The sequence below is a fragment of the Borostomias antarcticus genome, assembly GCF_949987555.1.
Source record: "Borostomias antarcticus genome assembly, chromosome: 10".
NCBI lineage: Eukaryota > Metazoa > Chordata > Actinopteri > Stomiiformes > Stomiidae > Borostomias > Borostomias antarcticus.
In genome coordinates this window covers 9,826,445-9,842,691 of record NC_140243.1, presented here as the reverse complement: position 1 = coordinate 9,842,691, position 16,247 = coordinate 9,826,445, and the positions used below count along the sequence as shown (strand labels likewise).

Here is a 16,247-nt window from a genome sequence, read left to right as displayed (position 1 = left end):
GCGAGAGCCCAGTGATCCTGAGGCCAGATGGAGCCAGGAGGACCAAGCCTCACTAGACCGGCCCTGAAGGACCTTGTCCTTGTCCCTGAAGGACCCCAGGGGTCATCGCAACAGAATTCTCCATTCATGCCCGTTCCACACCCGCAGGGCTCTCTGCATGTGTGGGGGTGTCAGGAGTACTCGTTTATCAGATATTTCGGCGGTTCTTTGCATCAGTGTAGTTGGTGCTACAATGCAGAAGGCCAGTTGCAGCTCACTGGAATCTGAACAGGTCAAGACACATTGGTGTAATAGCTTCCCCGCCACATTGCCTCACACTTAAAACACTTTCTTCTTGATCTTGTTGTGTTACTTCTACACACACACACGTGCACGGCGCACACACACAAAACTCTCTGGCAGGTTTGTATGTGTGTGAAGACTTATGCGCGCCGCGTGTGTGTGCGCGTGCCTGTGTGCGCGCTCCATTGTTCCCGGTCGCCCTGAGAGCGGAAGGGAGAGGGCCCAGGGGGGTGGGGGGGGGGGGGTGCTCTATTTTTACTGTGTCGAGGGGGGCGGGGCTAACGGTTGCGTAATCTTGCCTGGTGCGCTCTGCGCAGATTGCAGCGGCGGACTCCTCTGTCCTGCCTGGGGGGGGGCACCTCGGGCATGCTAGCTTAGTGTGATGGGCAGCGTGCGCGCGCATGTGTGTGTGTAGACCGCCGTGGAGGAACGGGACACTATTAGAGTGGGGGATTGTGGGAATGTGTGAGTGAGCGGACGGGATTGGGATGGAGGCCTCTGCTGCAGGTGCTTCCCTGTGTCGGGCCCCCGGGCAGCGTAGCGCCACCACAGTCCTGAGTCTGCTGTTCTCCTCCGTTACACCGCTCTGACACACACACACACACACACTGCTATTGTACTGCTACCAACGTGTGCGAGTACAAACCCCACCACCACACACACACGCACGCAATTCTATTGTACTGTTCTACAGCTACCAACGTGTGCACCAGCAAACCCCCCTCCCCACACACACACACTATTCTACTGTTGTACTGTACTAGTAAGTCTACCCCCCCCCCACCCCCCTCTGGGCATGGCTGGCCTGTTTACCTCTCCGGGTGAGGAGGAGGCCATGTTTGAGCCTTTTTTGCATTTGAATTTGAATGAGCAATGGAACATGAGCTGTGGTGGATGAGTGAGTCTGCACAATAGTCAGAGTAGCGTCTGGCCCAGCAGGTAGAGAGAGGGAGAGAAAGAGAGGGAGAGAAAGAGAGGGAGAGAGAGTGAGAGAGAGGCCTGTGTGGAGCCAGAGCAGCCCTGCCGACCTCTGGATAAGACGCGCGCGACGGGGGTCAGTCAGAGAGAGGGGGAGGGAGGCTCGGCGCGTCACAAACGACTCCCCGTCGAATGAAAAAGGGGGACAGAGAAAGAGAGAGAGAGCCCTTGCCAGCCCCCCCCCTCCCCCTCCTCACTCATTGTTGTTGTTGAGTGGAAAAGGACAATCAGCGTTTGGGCTTCTCATTTCTATCAGCCAGTTAGCAGAACCGAGAGGGAGTGAGGGAGGCAGGAGGCAGGTGGAGGGATGAAGAGAAGGAGGGAGCGAGGGAGGGAGGGAGGTCAAGGAAGGGAGAGTGGGGCTCCGAGGGAGGGAGGGCAGCGGCATGGAGGAGCAGGGAGGCAGGCTGAGGGCACAGGCACAGTGATTGGCCGAGGACAGCTGGCTATGTGACATCATAAGGGGGGGGGGGGTATTGGTGGGACACAGTAAACAAAGAGAGAACGTTTGAAAGGCTCCTCTGTGCCAGGACAACATTTCCACTACGCTGAACTAATGCTCCCAAATACTGTGCCCCCAACCCCACACACACACACACACACACACACACACACCAGCTCTGGCCTCGCTAGACTACTGCAGTGTGTCATCATCATCACCACAGCGTCCTGCACAAACCGGGCACCAACCGACTTCTGACAAGTTCAACTGCTGTTGCAAATGGCCGCTGAACCCGAAACGGATCATTTTACTTATAAACAGCGAAGGAGTTGGTCTGTGTTTGCGTGTCTCTGTTTGATCGGTGTGTGGTTTCAGCGAGCTGCTGGGTGTAACGAGCCTTTCCTCCCCTCTGAAAAACTCATTAATTTCACTGCCAGTTTTTTTTTATATATTTTTTTACCGTTACCATTGTTTGAACTTTTGGGAAGACACACACGTTCCCATGGCAACCAGGAAGAAACGGCGTTTCCTAGGTGGGAGGAGGTGAAGGGTCAGTCGACCAGATGTCCCTCCTGGTGCTGGCGCTGGTGCCGGTCCGAATGCCGGTCCTGGTCTGGTTCTGGTTCTAATCCAGCATCCTTCCTGTCTGACTCTCACCGTGTCTGTAGCTGGTTAATGTGAGCCTGTCTCTTGCCTGGGCTCTGTGGTGGATGGAACTACTGAGCCTTTTGGTAGCCAGCTAGTTGAACCATTCTGGCTAGTGCGTTGGTAGTTGTGCGGGTCTGTGTGTGTGTGTGGTTTGTCTATGTAGTAGCAGCTGTACACTTTATCAAGGGACAGGAAATGATCCCCCGGTCCAATAACGCTGCTGTCTCTCACAGGGGGAGAGAGACTTGTTTCCAAGGAAACCAACAATGCATATCAAACAAGCGGCTTTCCGCACACACACACCCACCCACACTCCAATGCACGTTTTGATATCTTAACATGGTTGAGAATGTTAATTTCACTAACACTCACACCAGTTCTCACACACACACACACACACACACACACACACACAGTCTGGTCTGTGGTCTCTGCTGCTGACCCCTGTAGGAATGTGCTACAGGAAGCCTGTGTAAATAGTCAGGGCTTCTGTGTGCAGATCCACGCTGCCTGCCTCCAGTCGGGTGTTTGTGTGTTTTGAGCTGTACAGTATTTCACTTCCCTATTCCCACCAGCTGTGTGTGGTCATCTGTTCTTAATATCGGCCCTTACATAACTCTGCCAGGGCGTGTGTGTGTGCGTGTATGTATGTATGTATGTATGTGTGTGTGTGTGCGTGCGAGCGAGTTCAGTTCTTCTCTTGCTCGGGGTGTACCTGGTCTGGAACGGCGCAGTTCCAATAGTGAGGCCAGGGACTTTAACGCGTTGATGTGACGAGGTCATAGGTCCCACCTCAGCCCAGCCTGGACCCACGCAGTGAGCAGACAGCAACTCACAGCAACACTCCGCAGCGCTCGCCCGTCTCCTCTCTCTCACGGCCGGGCCGGACCGAGACCAGGTCCCACAGCGCCAGACACACCTCGGCTCTCCATCCGCCGGGGGTCACACTTGACTAGATCTCGCTCGATCCCCTTCAACCCTAACGCCTAACACCCTCCCCGCCTGACCCCTGACCTCTCCGACTTCTCCCCCCTCCCCACCCCCTTCCCCCACACACAGCCTCGGCCCCGGTCAGCAGCGTGAGTAGACGCCGTGCCCCCTCCGTGGCGCCCCTGTCGTGGGAGAAGCGCAACGCCGCCGCCGCCGCCATGTCCAGCATCACCATCGACCCCGAGCTCAAGCCCGGAGAGTTCGTCATCAAGAGCCTGTTCGCCGAGTTCGCCGTGCTGGCCGAGAAGAAGATTGAGGTGGTGATGGCCGAGCCGCTGGTGAGTGGGACTCAGGGGGAGGGGGGGGGGAATGGTGAGGACCCTCCTCTCTGTGCTATGTTATTCTGGGCCAGAGGGGGGGAGGGTCAAAATGTGTTCCCCGTGCACAGCGTTGCTTCATTTTCAGCTGCAGCAGTTTGGAAGTGTGAAATTGCTTGGCGAGTGTGGGTTGAGAGCGCTCTGTATGTGAGAAGACACGCTCGCATTCCTGCCTGCTTTCTCAGAATTTCGGGGGGCTCGGTTTTTCCTGGAATGCTAATTCTCTTTCACATGGATATGCCTGTGCTCTGTGGGAGGTATTAACCCGTGTGTGTGTGTGTGTGTGTGTGTGTGCGCGTGCGCGTGTGTGCGCGTGTGCGTGCGCTTGTGTGTGAGCACACAGCTGCGTGGAGGGGGGGGGGGGGGGCGGGGTATAAACATCATCTGCTAGGTGAGATGTGTCCTTAAACACCCGCATTCCCTGGACCACGTTTCCTCCATTCAGCTCTCCATTCATCTCCCCGAGTGCTCCCCTCTGCTGCTGCTGTCTCTCCTCCCTCCCTCTCTCTCTCCCTCCCTCCAACACCCCTTCATTTCCTCTTTAGTGCCGGGTGTTTGTCCAGGGGAGGGGTGCAGGGCGGACTCCTGCTGGCTGTGGGCTCGGGGCTCGCTGTGCTTTTGGGCCTCAGGCTGGGAGCAGGGTAGACCCTCTCTCCATCTGTCTGTTTCTCTCTGTCTTTCTGTCTGTCTCTCTCTCTCTCTGTCTGTGTGTGTCTCTCTGTCTCACTCTGTGTGTGTGTGTGTGTGTGTGTGTCTCTCACTCTCTCTCTCTCTCTCTCTCTCTGTCTCTCTGTGTGTGTGTCTCTCTCTGTCTCTCCGGTTTCGCTTGGCCCCACATCGCCAGCCGCGGAGTCGAGTGACACGGCCGCTGTTGTGACAGGAGCGCTATCCTACCCGACAGGGAGGGAGGAGTTCAGTTCTGCTGTGACAGGAGCGCTATCCTACCCGACAGGGAGGGAGGAGTTCAGTTCTGTTGTGACAGGAGCGCTATCCTACCCGACAGGGAGGGAGGAGTTCAGTTCTGCTGTGACAGGAGCGCTATCCTACCCGACAGGGAGGGAGGAGTTCAGTTCTGTTGTGACAGGAGCACTATCCTACCCGACAGGGAGGGAGGAGTTCAGTTAACTGACAGCTCCTCTCTTCCTCTTCCAGGAGAAGCCCCTGTCCAGATCCCTCCAGAGAGGTGAAGATGCACAATTTGATCAGGTGAGTCCTGTGTGTGTGTGTGTGTGTGTGTGCGTGTGTGCGTGTGTGCGTGTGTGCGTGTGTGCGTGTGTGCGTGCGTGCGTGCGTGCGTGCGTGCGCGCGCGCGCCTGTGTGCGCGTGTGTGCCTGTGTGTGTGCACGCGTGTGTCAATAGCCTCCACCAACAGCCAACCCATCCCGGCCCACGTACTAGGGGCTGTACTGTAGCTGAATCCCCCCAGGTCCACCCAATCAATGATGCTCTGAACGGCCCGGTCCCCCGGTCCCAACCCTGGACCTGCTGCATCACGCTGCTGCGGGCTGCTGCTGACTGCTGACAAAGCCAACCAGGATACCCTGCTGTACATCCAGCTGCCTCCATTGTGTGTGTGTGTGGGTGTGTGTGTGTGTGTGTGTGTGTGTGTGTGTGTGTGTGTGTGTGTGTGTGTGTGAGACAGTGAGTGAGAGAGAGGGAGAGAATGGACATGAAGGTGGATCGAGTGAATGGAGAAAGAGAGAGAGAAGATGGACATGAAAGAGAGAGAGAAGATGGAGTAGAGAGAGGGAGAGGGAGGAGTAGAGAGGGAGAGGGAGGAGTAGAGAGAGGGAGGAGTAGAGAGGGAGGAGTAGAGAGGGGGAGAGGGAGGAGTAGAGAGGGAGAGGGAGGAGTAGGGAGAGGGAGGAGTAGAGAGATGGAGCAGTAGAGAGAGGGAGGAGTAGAGAGAGAGGGAGAGGGAGGAGTAGAGAGAGGGAGAGGGAGGATTAGTGAGAGGGAGAGGGAGGAGTAGGGAGAGGGAGGACTAGGGAGAGGGAGGAGTAGGGAGAGGGAGGTGTAGAGAGAGGGAGGAGTAGAGAGAGGGAGGAGAGCAGAATCGCTGTGTCATCCTCAGTAATAAATCAGCTGGGTGCTGGAGTGTGTCCGCCTGGCGCCGTGAGGGCAGAGAGAGCAGAGTTACGCAACTCTCCCTCCCAGCATCCATCACTCTGCCCCCTCAGCAGCACCCGCCACCACACACACACACACACACACATACACGCACACACACAATCCTGTAAACTGCTTCTGTTATCTAGTATTTAGCCTACATGACTTTAAACACCATAATTAAAAAGTTTTGACTTTTTTTTATTGGTTTTGCTCATATTGTTATATGATATATCTCAGGGGTGCTCTGTGTCCTGCTCAGTTGTGTGTCTCTGTGTATTGTGGGCGGGGCCGGTGCGTAACACTCTGGCGTGGTGTACGGTAGCGTTGCGCTGTGGAGAGGGTACAGAGAGTACTGCAGAGTACGGAACGTCCCACCTTCATTACCATACCTGATGAGATCAGAGTGCTGAGTCGGCGTTAAGAGAGGACCAGAGTTTGGATGGCCGGAGCTCGGGGCTGGGGACCGGATCACGTAGGCCCGCCCGCTGCAGGGCCCCTGGGCCGCTGGATAGGATGGCAGGATCTCACTGTGCTCGACATGTCATCCAATACCCCCACCTCCCTATCCTGATCAATACACCATGTACTGCATGTCATCCACTGCTGAGGTCACCTCCCTCCCTGCCTCTCTCCCTCCCTCCCTACATCTCCCCCTCCCTCCCTACCTCTCTCCCTCCCTACCTCCCTCCCTCCCTCCCTCTCTCCCTCCCTCCCTCCCTACCTCTCTCCCTCCCTCCCTACCTATCTCCCTCCCTCCCTCCCTACCTCTCTTCCTACCTCCCTCCCTCCCTCCCTACCTCTCTCCCTACCTCTCTCCCTCCCTGCCCTCTCTCCAAGCTCTCTCCCGGCCTCCCCCCCCCCCTCCCCCCTTCTGCCTCACATTGGATAATGAAGCGGCATTTCTCTAATGTTGAGTGCAGCAGAGAGCAGAGTAGAAAGTTATCTCATACATGATGTAATCCAGCTAACATCCCTGCATCATAGTGCTTTGTTTACGCTACGCTAGGCGATGCTGATGCGGTGTTGTGTATGTTTGTTTTTGTTTCCAGTTAATAAGCTCCATGAGCTCGATAGCGGAACACTGTTTGCCCTCGTTGCTGCGCACACTGTTCGACTGGTACCGGCGCCAGAGCGGCACCGAGGACGAGTCCTACGAGTACAGACCTCGGTCCAGCACCAAGTCCAAAGGGTGAGAGAGACTCCTCCACTCTTCCTCCTCTCCTCCCCTCCTGGACAAATAATCCCTGAAGTGATTACGCTACAGTTTTTAGTTTGTCTCTGTCTCCGTTTGTTGATTTAACATTCTCTGATCTCTCCCTCTCTCCCTCTCTCTCTCTCCCTCCCTCTCTCTCTCTCTCTCTCTCTCTCTCTCTTTAGGGATGAACAGCACCGGGACAAAGACTACCTATTGGAGCGGAGGGACCTAGCCATAGACTTCATCTTCTGTTTAGTTTCGGTAGAAGTTTTAAAACAGGTGAGCTGCCGCGTAGGGTCGGGGTCAGGGGTTACGCTCTGTCGTAGATACCTGGCCTGGCCTGGCCTGGCCTGGCCTGGCCTGGCCTGGCCTGGATCCGGTAGCCTTGCCTTGCCAGTTGCCACAGGCCAGCAGCATACCAAGCTAACCGAGCTGTCGGCCAGGCAGCCAGATCCAAAACTCCACATTTGGATGTAGTTGTCCTTGGCCCAGGCCAAGGAGGGGAAGGGAGGGGTGGGAGGTTAACGAGGGGCAGCAGAGAGAAGGAATGAAGGGAGTTCGCTATCAGTGTTCTCAATATATGACTAACGATTTCATGTTTGCCTCACAGATTCCTCTTCATCCAGTGCCAGATGCTTTAGTACATGAAGTTCTGAACCTGGCATTCAAGCACTTTAAACACAAAGAGGGGTGAGGGCGCGTGCACACACACACACACACACACACACACACAGTTTCTATATGTACTTTCAGTTTAGGGAAACTGAAAGTGTAACACAGTTTCATTGGTACATCTAAACTGGCCTGTGGCCGAGCCAGTGCTGCGGTCAGTACTGCATGGCTGTTTGTTTGGGCTGGGTTTGTGGTCACTGCATGTGATTTAGCTGTCCACATTAATGTCGCTTCAAGAAAACAATTTGCCTTTAGTTGGACAACTCAAGTAAACCTTCACTCACAACACAACTTTTAATACTCATATGGATGGATATCTGATCAGCCATCACTTTGACTGCACACACAATAATCATGGAACGAGGGAACAACACTCTCATTAGTTATATGTCTCATATGTCATGTGTGGGTGGGTTTATGTTTGATTGACAGGTACTCTGGCCCCAACACTGGCAATGTGCATATTGTCGCAGACCTGTACGCTGAGGTCATCGGAGTCCTCACACAGTCCAAGTAATCCTGATCTTCTAACTTCTCTCCACTGTCTCTTAATAAGACTGCTTACTACTCTGACATGTTAATAAAGCTGTCCACTATCACACAGCCTGGGCTTCAGAAGCAGCAAACAAACTCACTCACTGTGTGTGTGTGTGTGTGTGTGTGTGGGTGTGGGTGGGTGTCTGTGCGTGTGTCTGTGCGTGTGCGTGTGTCTGTGCGTGTGTGTGTGTCTGTGCGTGTGTGTGTGTCTGTGCGTGTGTCTGTGTGTCTGTGCGTGCGTGTGTGTGTGTGTGTGTGTGTGTGTGTGTGTGTGTCTGTGCGTGCATGCATGCGTGTGTGCAGGTTCCAGGCAGTGAGGAAGAAGTTCATCACAGAGCTGAAGGAGCTCCGTCATAAGGAGCAGAGCCCCTACGTGCTCCAGAGCCTCATCAGTCTCATCATGGGCATGAAATTCTTCCGGGTCAAGATGTACCCTGTGGAGGACTTCGAGGCCTCCTTCCAGTTCATGCAGGTCAGCTGTGTGTGTGTGTGTGTGTGTGTGTGTGTGTGTGTGTGTGTGTGTGCGTGCATGTGTGTGTGTGCGTGTGTGTGTGTGTGTGTGCGTGTGTGTGTGTGTGTGAGTGCCTGCCTGTGTGTTTGTGTGTGTTTGTCTACCTGTGTGTGTGTGTGTGTGTGTGTGTGTGTATGGCTGTGAGTACCTGTGCCTGCCCTTGTGTGTGTTTGTTTTCCTCTGTGTGTGTGTGTGTGTGTGTGTGTGTGTGTGTGTGTGTGTGTGTGTTTTCCTCTGTGTGTGTGTGTGTGTCTGTGTTGTGGAGTTATGGTAGAGGGATGGTAGAGGGATGGTAGAGGGATGGTAGAGGGATGGTAGAGGGATGGTAGAGGGATGGTAGAGTGATGGTAGAGTGATGGTAGAGTTATGGTAGAGTTATGGTAGAGTTATGGTAGAGGGATGGGAGAGGGATGGTAGAGGAATGTTAAAGGAATCGTAGAGGAATGGTAGAGTTATGGTAGAGTTATGGTAGAGGGTTGGTAGAGGGATGGTAGAGGGATGGTAGAGGGATGGTAGAGAGATGGTAGAGGGATGGTAGAGGGTTGGTAGAGGGATGGTAGAGGGATGGTAGAGTTATGGTAGAGGGTTGGTAGAGGGATGGTAGAGGGATGGTAGAGGGTTGGTAGAGGGTTGGTAGAGGGATGGTAGAGGGATGGTAGAGGGTTGGTAGAGGGTTGGTAGAGGGATGGTAGAGGGATGGTAGAGGGATGGTAGAGGTGGGAGAGGGATGGTAGAGGGATGGTAGAGGGATGGTAGAGGGATGGTAGAGGGATGGTAGAGGTGGGAGAGGGATGGTAGAGGGATGGTAGAGGGATGGTAGAGTTATGGTAGAGGGATGGCTCAGTGCTTAACTATCTCCAGGCGTTTTACTGCAGGTCTTTTGTTGGAGCTCAGCAGCTCTTTGTAGCAGTGGCTCATAAAGCCAGATGAGTAATGACTTGCTACAGACGGCATCACGGTGCCAAGTGGAATGCGTGTGTGTGTGTGTGTGTGTGTGTGTGTGTGTGTGTGTGTGTGTGTGTGTGTGTGTGTGTGTGTGTGTGTGTGTGTGTGTGTGTGTGTGTGTGTGTGTGTGTGTGTGTGTGTGTGTGCCTGCGTGCGTGCGTGCGTGCGTGTGTGTTGAGGACTTTGCCAATCGCAGTGAATGGATTCAGTGCCTTTTTCATTTAGCCCAATACAGCAGTAAAACCCTGGCTCCATAAGCTGTGATCTTAACAAGGCCTGATTTCTCACTGTGTTAATGGAACATGTTGGGTAACTGGGTTTTATTGGAGCCACCATATTTCCTCACAGACTCTGCCCATATGGCCCATATGTCTCTATATAGACAGAGGGGCCACTAGTGTCTCCTCTCTGCCTCTGACTCCTGTGTGTGTCTGTCTCCTGTACTGTGTGTTTCTGACTCCTGTCTATCTCTGTCTCCTGTCTATCTCTGTCTCCTGTCTATCTATGTCTCCTGTCTATCTATGTCTCCTGTCTATCTCTGACTCCTGTCTATCTCTGACTCCTGTCTATCTCTGACTCCTGTCATTGCATTGTTGTCTTCCTCAGGAGTGCGCCCAGTATTTCCTGGAGGTGAAGGACAAGGACGTCAAGCACGCTCTCGCAGGCCTGTTTGTGGAGATCCTCATACCTGTGGCTGCTGTAAGTAGTGTCACTGGTAGATGTGTCACTGGTAGACCTGTCTCTAGCAGACCTGTCTCTAGCAGACCTGTCACTGGTAGATGTGTCACTGGTAGACCTGTCTCTAGCAGACCTGTCACTGGTAGACGTGTCACTGGTAGACCTGTCTCTAGCAGACCTGTCTCTAGCAGACCTGTCTCTAGCAGACCTGTCACTGGTAGATGTGTCACTGGTAGACCTGTCTCTAGCAGACCTGTCTCTAGCAGACCTGTCTCTAGCAGACCTGTCACTGGTAGACGTGTCACTGGTAGACCTGTCTCTAGCAGACCTGTCACTGGTAGACGTGTCACTGGTAGACCTGTCTCTAGTAGACCTGTCACTGATATATCTGTCTGTAGCAGACCTGTCACTGGTAGACGTGTCACTGGTAGACCTGTCTCTAGCAGACCTGTCACTGGTAGACGTGTCACTGGTAGACCTGTCTCTAGTAGACCTGTCACTGATATATCTGTCTCTAGCAGACCTGTCTCTAGCAGACCTGTCACTGACAGACTTGGCACTGGTAGACCTGTCTCAAGCAGACCTATCACTGGTAGACCCGTCTCTAGCAGACCTGTCTCTAGCAGCTTGGTGCTTGCCAGTACATGATCAGTTCTGTTGTATAGGGTAGTCATGCTGTGATGTTATAGGGATGAACTAAGTAATGAAGCAACCCTCCCTCCCTCCCTTCCTTCCTCTTTCCCTCCATCCTTTCTCACCTCCTCCTTCCCCTCCATGCATCCCTCCCTCCCCCTCTACTTCCTTCATGCAGGCGGTGAAGAATGAAGTCAATGTACCGTGCCTGAAGAACTTTGTGGAGATGCTGTATCAGACCACCTTTGACCTTAGCTCCAGGAAGAAGCACTCTCTGGTAATGTCTAATCTCTCTTCATGCATTTCTCTCTCTCCCTCCCTCCACCCCTCCCTTTGTTGCTTATGTGGCGTGACATCAGTTCACCTTTTCTCTCTCTCTCTCTCTCTCTCTCTCTCTCTCTCTCTCTCTCTCTCTCCCCCTCTCCCTCCCTCTCTCTCTCTGTCTCTCTCTCCCCCATCTCTATTTCTCTCTTTTTACTCTCTCTCACTAACTCTCTCTTCCCCCAGGCTCTGTATCCCTTGGTGACGTGCCTGCTATGTGTCAGTCAGAAGCAGTTCTTCCTCAACAACTGGCACATCTTCCTCCAGAACTGCCTTTCCCACCTAAAGGTACTGCCAGCTTCTAACCCCCCATGCTGAGTGCATGAATCTGATTTTTATTATTTTTTAAAGATCTGAACAGAATGCACTATTTATTTAGGGGTTAGACTCTTTAAATATCAATGTTACATTCTATAATTGAGTTTTATGTTAGAGGACTTGTGTTATGAAACTTCAATAATAGTTTTTTCCTCTGGGCTCCAGCCCATTTTACAGTTTTGCTATTCAAGTATGTATTGATGTTTATCATTTAACTGCAATTGATTCAAATGCCTAAGCTCCAACATTTGTTTGTTTAAAAATACAATGTAAGATATAATATATCCATATATCCATAACAAATCCATATATCCATAACAAGACAATCATTAGCCCAGGTAAGTCACTGATTTGACTTGGTGAGGTTTACTGAGTCAGGCTCAGGTGAACGGGTTTGAAGGGTGGGATTCTTCTTAGAGATCCAACGTTCCTCTTCCCCTCTTTCAACTACCAGACCTGGATTCTAATAGTATTTGTTATTTTTGAAGTAAATTCGACACTGATCCAACTGAATAAACCTTACCCACCCACCATGGTAGGCAAGCTAAATGAAGCGCCCTTTACCAAGAGCCCAGGCTTATACTATTGTGATCCAGGCCTGCTATCAAGCCCTTGCAAACCAATTGTGAACCGAATGAACCAATCATACACCTATCCTACTAAACCACTATCAAGCCAATCCAGCTCTGATGCTCAGTGTGACTCCTCCTCAACACTAAACTGATCCCTTTGTGAAAAGTGATTATTTGATTCCTTTGGTCATGGTGGTCATGTGCTGTGATTGCCCAACCTCTTGTAGTGGTGACTCCATGATGACTGTACCCTTGAATCGACTCTCCGTGATCTCAGATCTGCTGCGTTTCATTGTCTTCCCTGGGAGCAATTCGATTTGATTCCTTTCGGCTCCTCATTTAGAATATTAATTTCTGAGGTGATATCTCTGGTTTTTGAGATGGTAGATTTGAGAATGAATGACAATTTAGATGAATGAATGATGACTTAGATGAACGAATTAATGACAATTTAGATTAATGAATGATAATTTGGGTCCTTTTGTCCACTGGGCCATTTTAACCCTGTAACTGCTCTGTCCGCCAGAACACTAGACAGCTCACCATCAATGCTGATTTGATTATGTTCAGATGAATAACATCTGTGGAGACTGGAGAGCACTCAGACAGGGTTAGAAGAGGCCTGTTGGACTGAGCCTGGCCACTGATTGTCTGCTCTACTTGTCTGGGCCCAGTGGCTTGTGGGATTTGTAGTGATACTGTAGTTCTCTCTCCTGATCATACACATCAGTCTCCTTTAGTTCTTGTCCTTGTGCCTTTCTGCTGTCTAGCTCCACCCCTTGCTGTGTGTGTGCATCTGTGTGTGTGTGCTTCTTGTCTCTGTTTTGGATTTGCAGTTCTCAGATCATCTCTCTAATTTGCCTCACTTTGCCTCTCAAAGCATGAAGTAGCCCATTCAAATGACATGGTGCATGTTTGAATAAACCATCTCATTGACATTTCATACTACACTGTTGAATGACAACATTATCAATGGCCTATTATTCGGACATGTGTCGTAGTTCTGCATTTGCATCTCATACTTTTCGACCAGTGTGTCTACGGCAGTGCTTAATTCAGCTGCTAGCCGGCCAGGAGACGGAAGTATTTAGACGGTTCTTACCATGTTTGTGTTCCTGTTCTGTTTTGGTCTCTCTGTTCTCCTCTAACCTGCATGTCTCCCTCCCCGCACTCCGTGTCTCTCCTGTCGTCTTTTTTTTTTGTCTCTCTCTCACGTTCACCCGCTCCAGATGCCATCTAACAACAGCATCCGAAAGCAGATTGAGACGCTGCAGGTGAGTCTGTTCCTCAGAGGGGGTCAGCGGACCATGTTGTCACGTACCTCAGGGCGCCGCGGGGGCCAGTGCTCCCCCCTCTGGACGTTTTAGGCCCGAACCATGACGGTTTCCCCGAGTGTGGCGCCCTACGACAGAGAGAGGGATGGGACTCGCATCTGGTCGTGGCTTTGAGTGGCGCTGTTGGCTCGTGTCTCGATGTCTGCTGCTCAGTGGTTCATGGCTTTGCTGGTCTGTGGTTGTGGTAGCAATTAAAGCTTGTTGCGGTTGATGTCTGTACTGCGTTCTTTTATGGAAAGTACACACACACACACACACACACAATGATCCTATCCAGTACCTATCAACGTGGTTTTCCCGTCTCATTTGGGAGTGGGACTGACGGTGTAGTTGTGTGCGTTCTGTCGGAGTTAGAGAGAGGTCCAGTCAGACGAGAGGTCTGAACTGTTGACATGGTCCTATGTGCTGTTCACAGGGTCCTATGTGCTGTTCACAGGGTCCTATGTGCTGTTGACATGGTCCCATGTGCCGTGTCACATAGCTGTAGCTTTGAAAGAGTCTCGTGTTGAGCTGAATGTGTAGATTGGGGCAGCCGCAGCGTGTGTGATTACTTTTTATGTAATTACGTCTTCAGCCACAGCTCACAGTAAGAAGTCAGTAGACACTCGCGAGGCTGTTCATGCTGTCCCTGAGAGGAACACGACGGTCCGCTCAGCGCAACAACAACATCTGGGGTTAGAGAACACATCGACTACCAGGAAGTGTGATGAAGGGATCTTGTACTCCCGAGTGCCGTCTAGCCCGGCATGTAATTATCTAATTTGACTTGTGATAAATGCGGGACTATTACCCACAGACACGCATCTGTAAAACACATGAAGTGAAATCATCACGTCACAGACAGGCCCGGGCTGGAGTCAGTTTCCTTTAGTTGGCTCATCACACATGACCCATAAGAACCACTCAGGTAGAATGTCCTCCTCCAGTTGGCCAGACTGACTGTGCGTGTGACTGACCTCAAGCCAGGCCTCCCCCGCCGTGTCCCGGGTGGGTGACGAGAACGCCGTCTGAACGCTCTGTTTCTCCGGCCCGCAGAACAAAGATCCCAAGATGTCCCGCGTGGCGCTGGAGTCCCTCTACAGGCTGCTGTGGGTCTACATCATCAGGATCAAGTGTGAGAGCAACACGGTCACCCAGAGGTCAGCGACAAAGCCAAGAAAGACACACACACACGCACACATAAACACTCCCTTTCTCTCTCTCTCTCTCTTTCTTTCTCTCTCTCTCCCTCTCTCTCTCTCACTCTCTCTCTCTCTCTCTCTCAAATTCAATTCAAATAGCTTTCTGGGTGGGACATAAATATTGCCAAAGCAGGTCAACAAACCAAAAACGCCAAGTGCATTGTGTTGCCTCTGTGTATGAAATGCACTATACAAATAAAGTTTGATTTGATTTGAAAAATAAAACAATTCATGACATGGCAATTAATTCTCTCTCTCTCTCTCTCTCTCTCTCTCTCTCTCTCTATTTCTCTTGTGTGTTTAACCCCTTCCTTTCCGATGCCCTGCAGTCGGCTGCTCAGCATTGTCTCAGCACTGTTCCCCAAAGGCTCACGCAGCGTGGTGCCCCGGGACACGCCCCTCAACATCTTCGTCAGGATCATCCAGTTCATAGCTCAGGTAGGAGAAGGCCGTTCTGGGGTTATAACAGGGGGTGTTGTGGTGCGGGAGGGGCAGAGCTGCACGTAGAGGTGGCGTGTGTGTGTGTGTGCATGTGCGTGTGTGTTTTTGTGTGTGTGCGCGCGCATGCGTCAGATTTCGAGACTGACCGCTGCTCTGCGTGGCTGCCCTCACAGGAAAGGCTGGACTTTGCTATGAAGGAGATCATCTATGACCTCCTGTGCGTGGGGAAATCTCACAAGACCTTCACTATCAACCCTGAGGTAGGAAGCTGGCCAGGCTCCTGCCTCAGAGCGGGTGATCTCGCCCCCTCTTCTGAATGTCCCCCCCTCTCTGTCCATCTAAGGTCGATCTCGGACTCTCTTTCCCTTTATTTCCCTCCCTCTACATCCATCTACTGTATATTCGACTATACATCCCTCTCTTTCTCTACATCTCTTTCGATCTCTCTCTCCTGCATCCATTTCCTCTAAGATAAAACTCAACTATCCACCCTCGACTATCTCTCTTTCTGTTCTCTATCATTTCTCTGACTGTCCAGCTTTCTCTCTCTCTCTCTCCCTCCCTTCCTTCCTCAGAGGATGAATATTGGCCTGCGTGCCTTCCTGGTGATAGCCGACAGTCTGCAGCAGAAGGATGGCGAGCCCCCCATGCCCACGACGGGGGTCATCATGCCGTCCGGCAACACCCTGAGGGTCAAGAAGATCTTCCTGGCCACCACCCTCACTGACGAGGAGGCCAAGGTCATAGGTATGCAGGTTGTAACGCTAACCCCACGTCTGGCCACCTGAAGGGACTGACTCCCTTAGTAGGGCCGGACCCCAATCTGGTCCCCCTATGTTATAGCTAGCTGGAGTGTGATTGGCTGCTGGTGAGTTAGCACGATTGCCTCTGCGCTACCTCTGTGTATTTGGAGTGTGATTGGTTGCTGGTGTGTTGGCAGGCATGTCTCTGTACTACCCCCAAGTGAGGAAGGCCCTGGACAACATCCTGCGTCACCTGGACAAGGAGGTGGGGCGTTCCATGAGCATGACCAATGTGCAGATGTCCAACAAGGAGCCAGAGGACATGATCACGTGAGTGTCTGCAGCCAATCACGGCTGAGCTACCATCTCGGTTTGTGCATTTATGCTATGCTTATCC

General features: G+C 52.2%; 1 protein-coding gene across 9 annotated transcripts in view; it reads left to right on the top strand.

Annotated features, from left to right (window-relative positions):
* fryl (furry homolog, like) overlaps nucleotides 1–16,247 on the top strand; it is a 96,249-nt gene that overhangs the window by 28,711 nt on the left and 51,291 nt on the right. For 8 of the 9 annotated variants that reach the window (XM_084444407.1, XM_084444408.1, XM_084444410.1 and 5 more), the window contains 16 exons: nucleotides 3,410–3,618; nucleotides 4,810–4,863; nucleotides 6,819–6,958; nucleotides 7,147–7,243; nucleotides 7,575–7,654; nucleotides 8,069–8,149; nucleotides 8,477–8,645; nucleotides 10,236–10,328; nucleotides 11,119–11,217; nucleotides 11,448–11,549; nucleotides 13,381–13,425; nucleotides 14,521–14,624; nucleotides 14,996–15,104; nucleotides 15,281–15,367; nucleotides 15,683–15,854; nucleotides 16,048–16,180. In XM_084444407.1, coding sequence (XP_084300533.1) covers nucleotides 3,499–3,618; nucleotides 4,810–4,863; nucleotides 6,819–6,958; nucleotides 7,147–7,243; nucleotides 7,575–7,654; nucleotides 8,069–8,149; nucleotides 8,477–8,645; nucleotides 10,236–10,328; nucleotides 11,119–11,217; nucleotides 11,448–11,549; nucleotides 13,381–13,425; nucleotides 14,521–14,624; nucleotides 14,996–15,104; nucleotides 15,281–15,367; nucleotides 15,683–15,854; nucleotides 16,048–16,180 — 1,685 coding nt within the window. In that variant the 5' untranslated portion in view covers nucleotides 3,410–3,498. The remainder of the gene's footprint in view (nucleotides 1–3,409; nucleotides 3,619–4,809; nucleotides 4,864–6,818; nucleotides 6,959–7,146; nucleotides 7,244–7,574; nucleotides 7,655–8,068; nucleotides 8,150–8,476; nucleotides 8,646–10,235; nucleotides 10,329–11,118; nucleotides 11,218–11,447; nucleotides 11,550–13,380; nucleotides 13,426–14,520; nucleotides 14,625–14,995; nucleotides 15,105–15,280; nucleotides 15,368–15,682; nucleotides 15,855–16,047; nucleotides 16,181–16,247) is intronic. The other variant, XM_084444411.1, reaches the window with a different exon arrangement.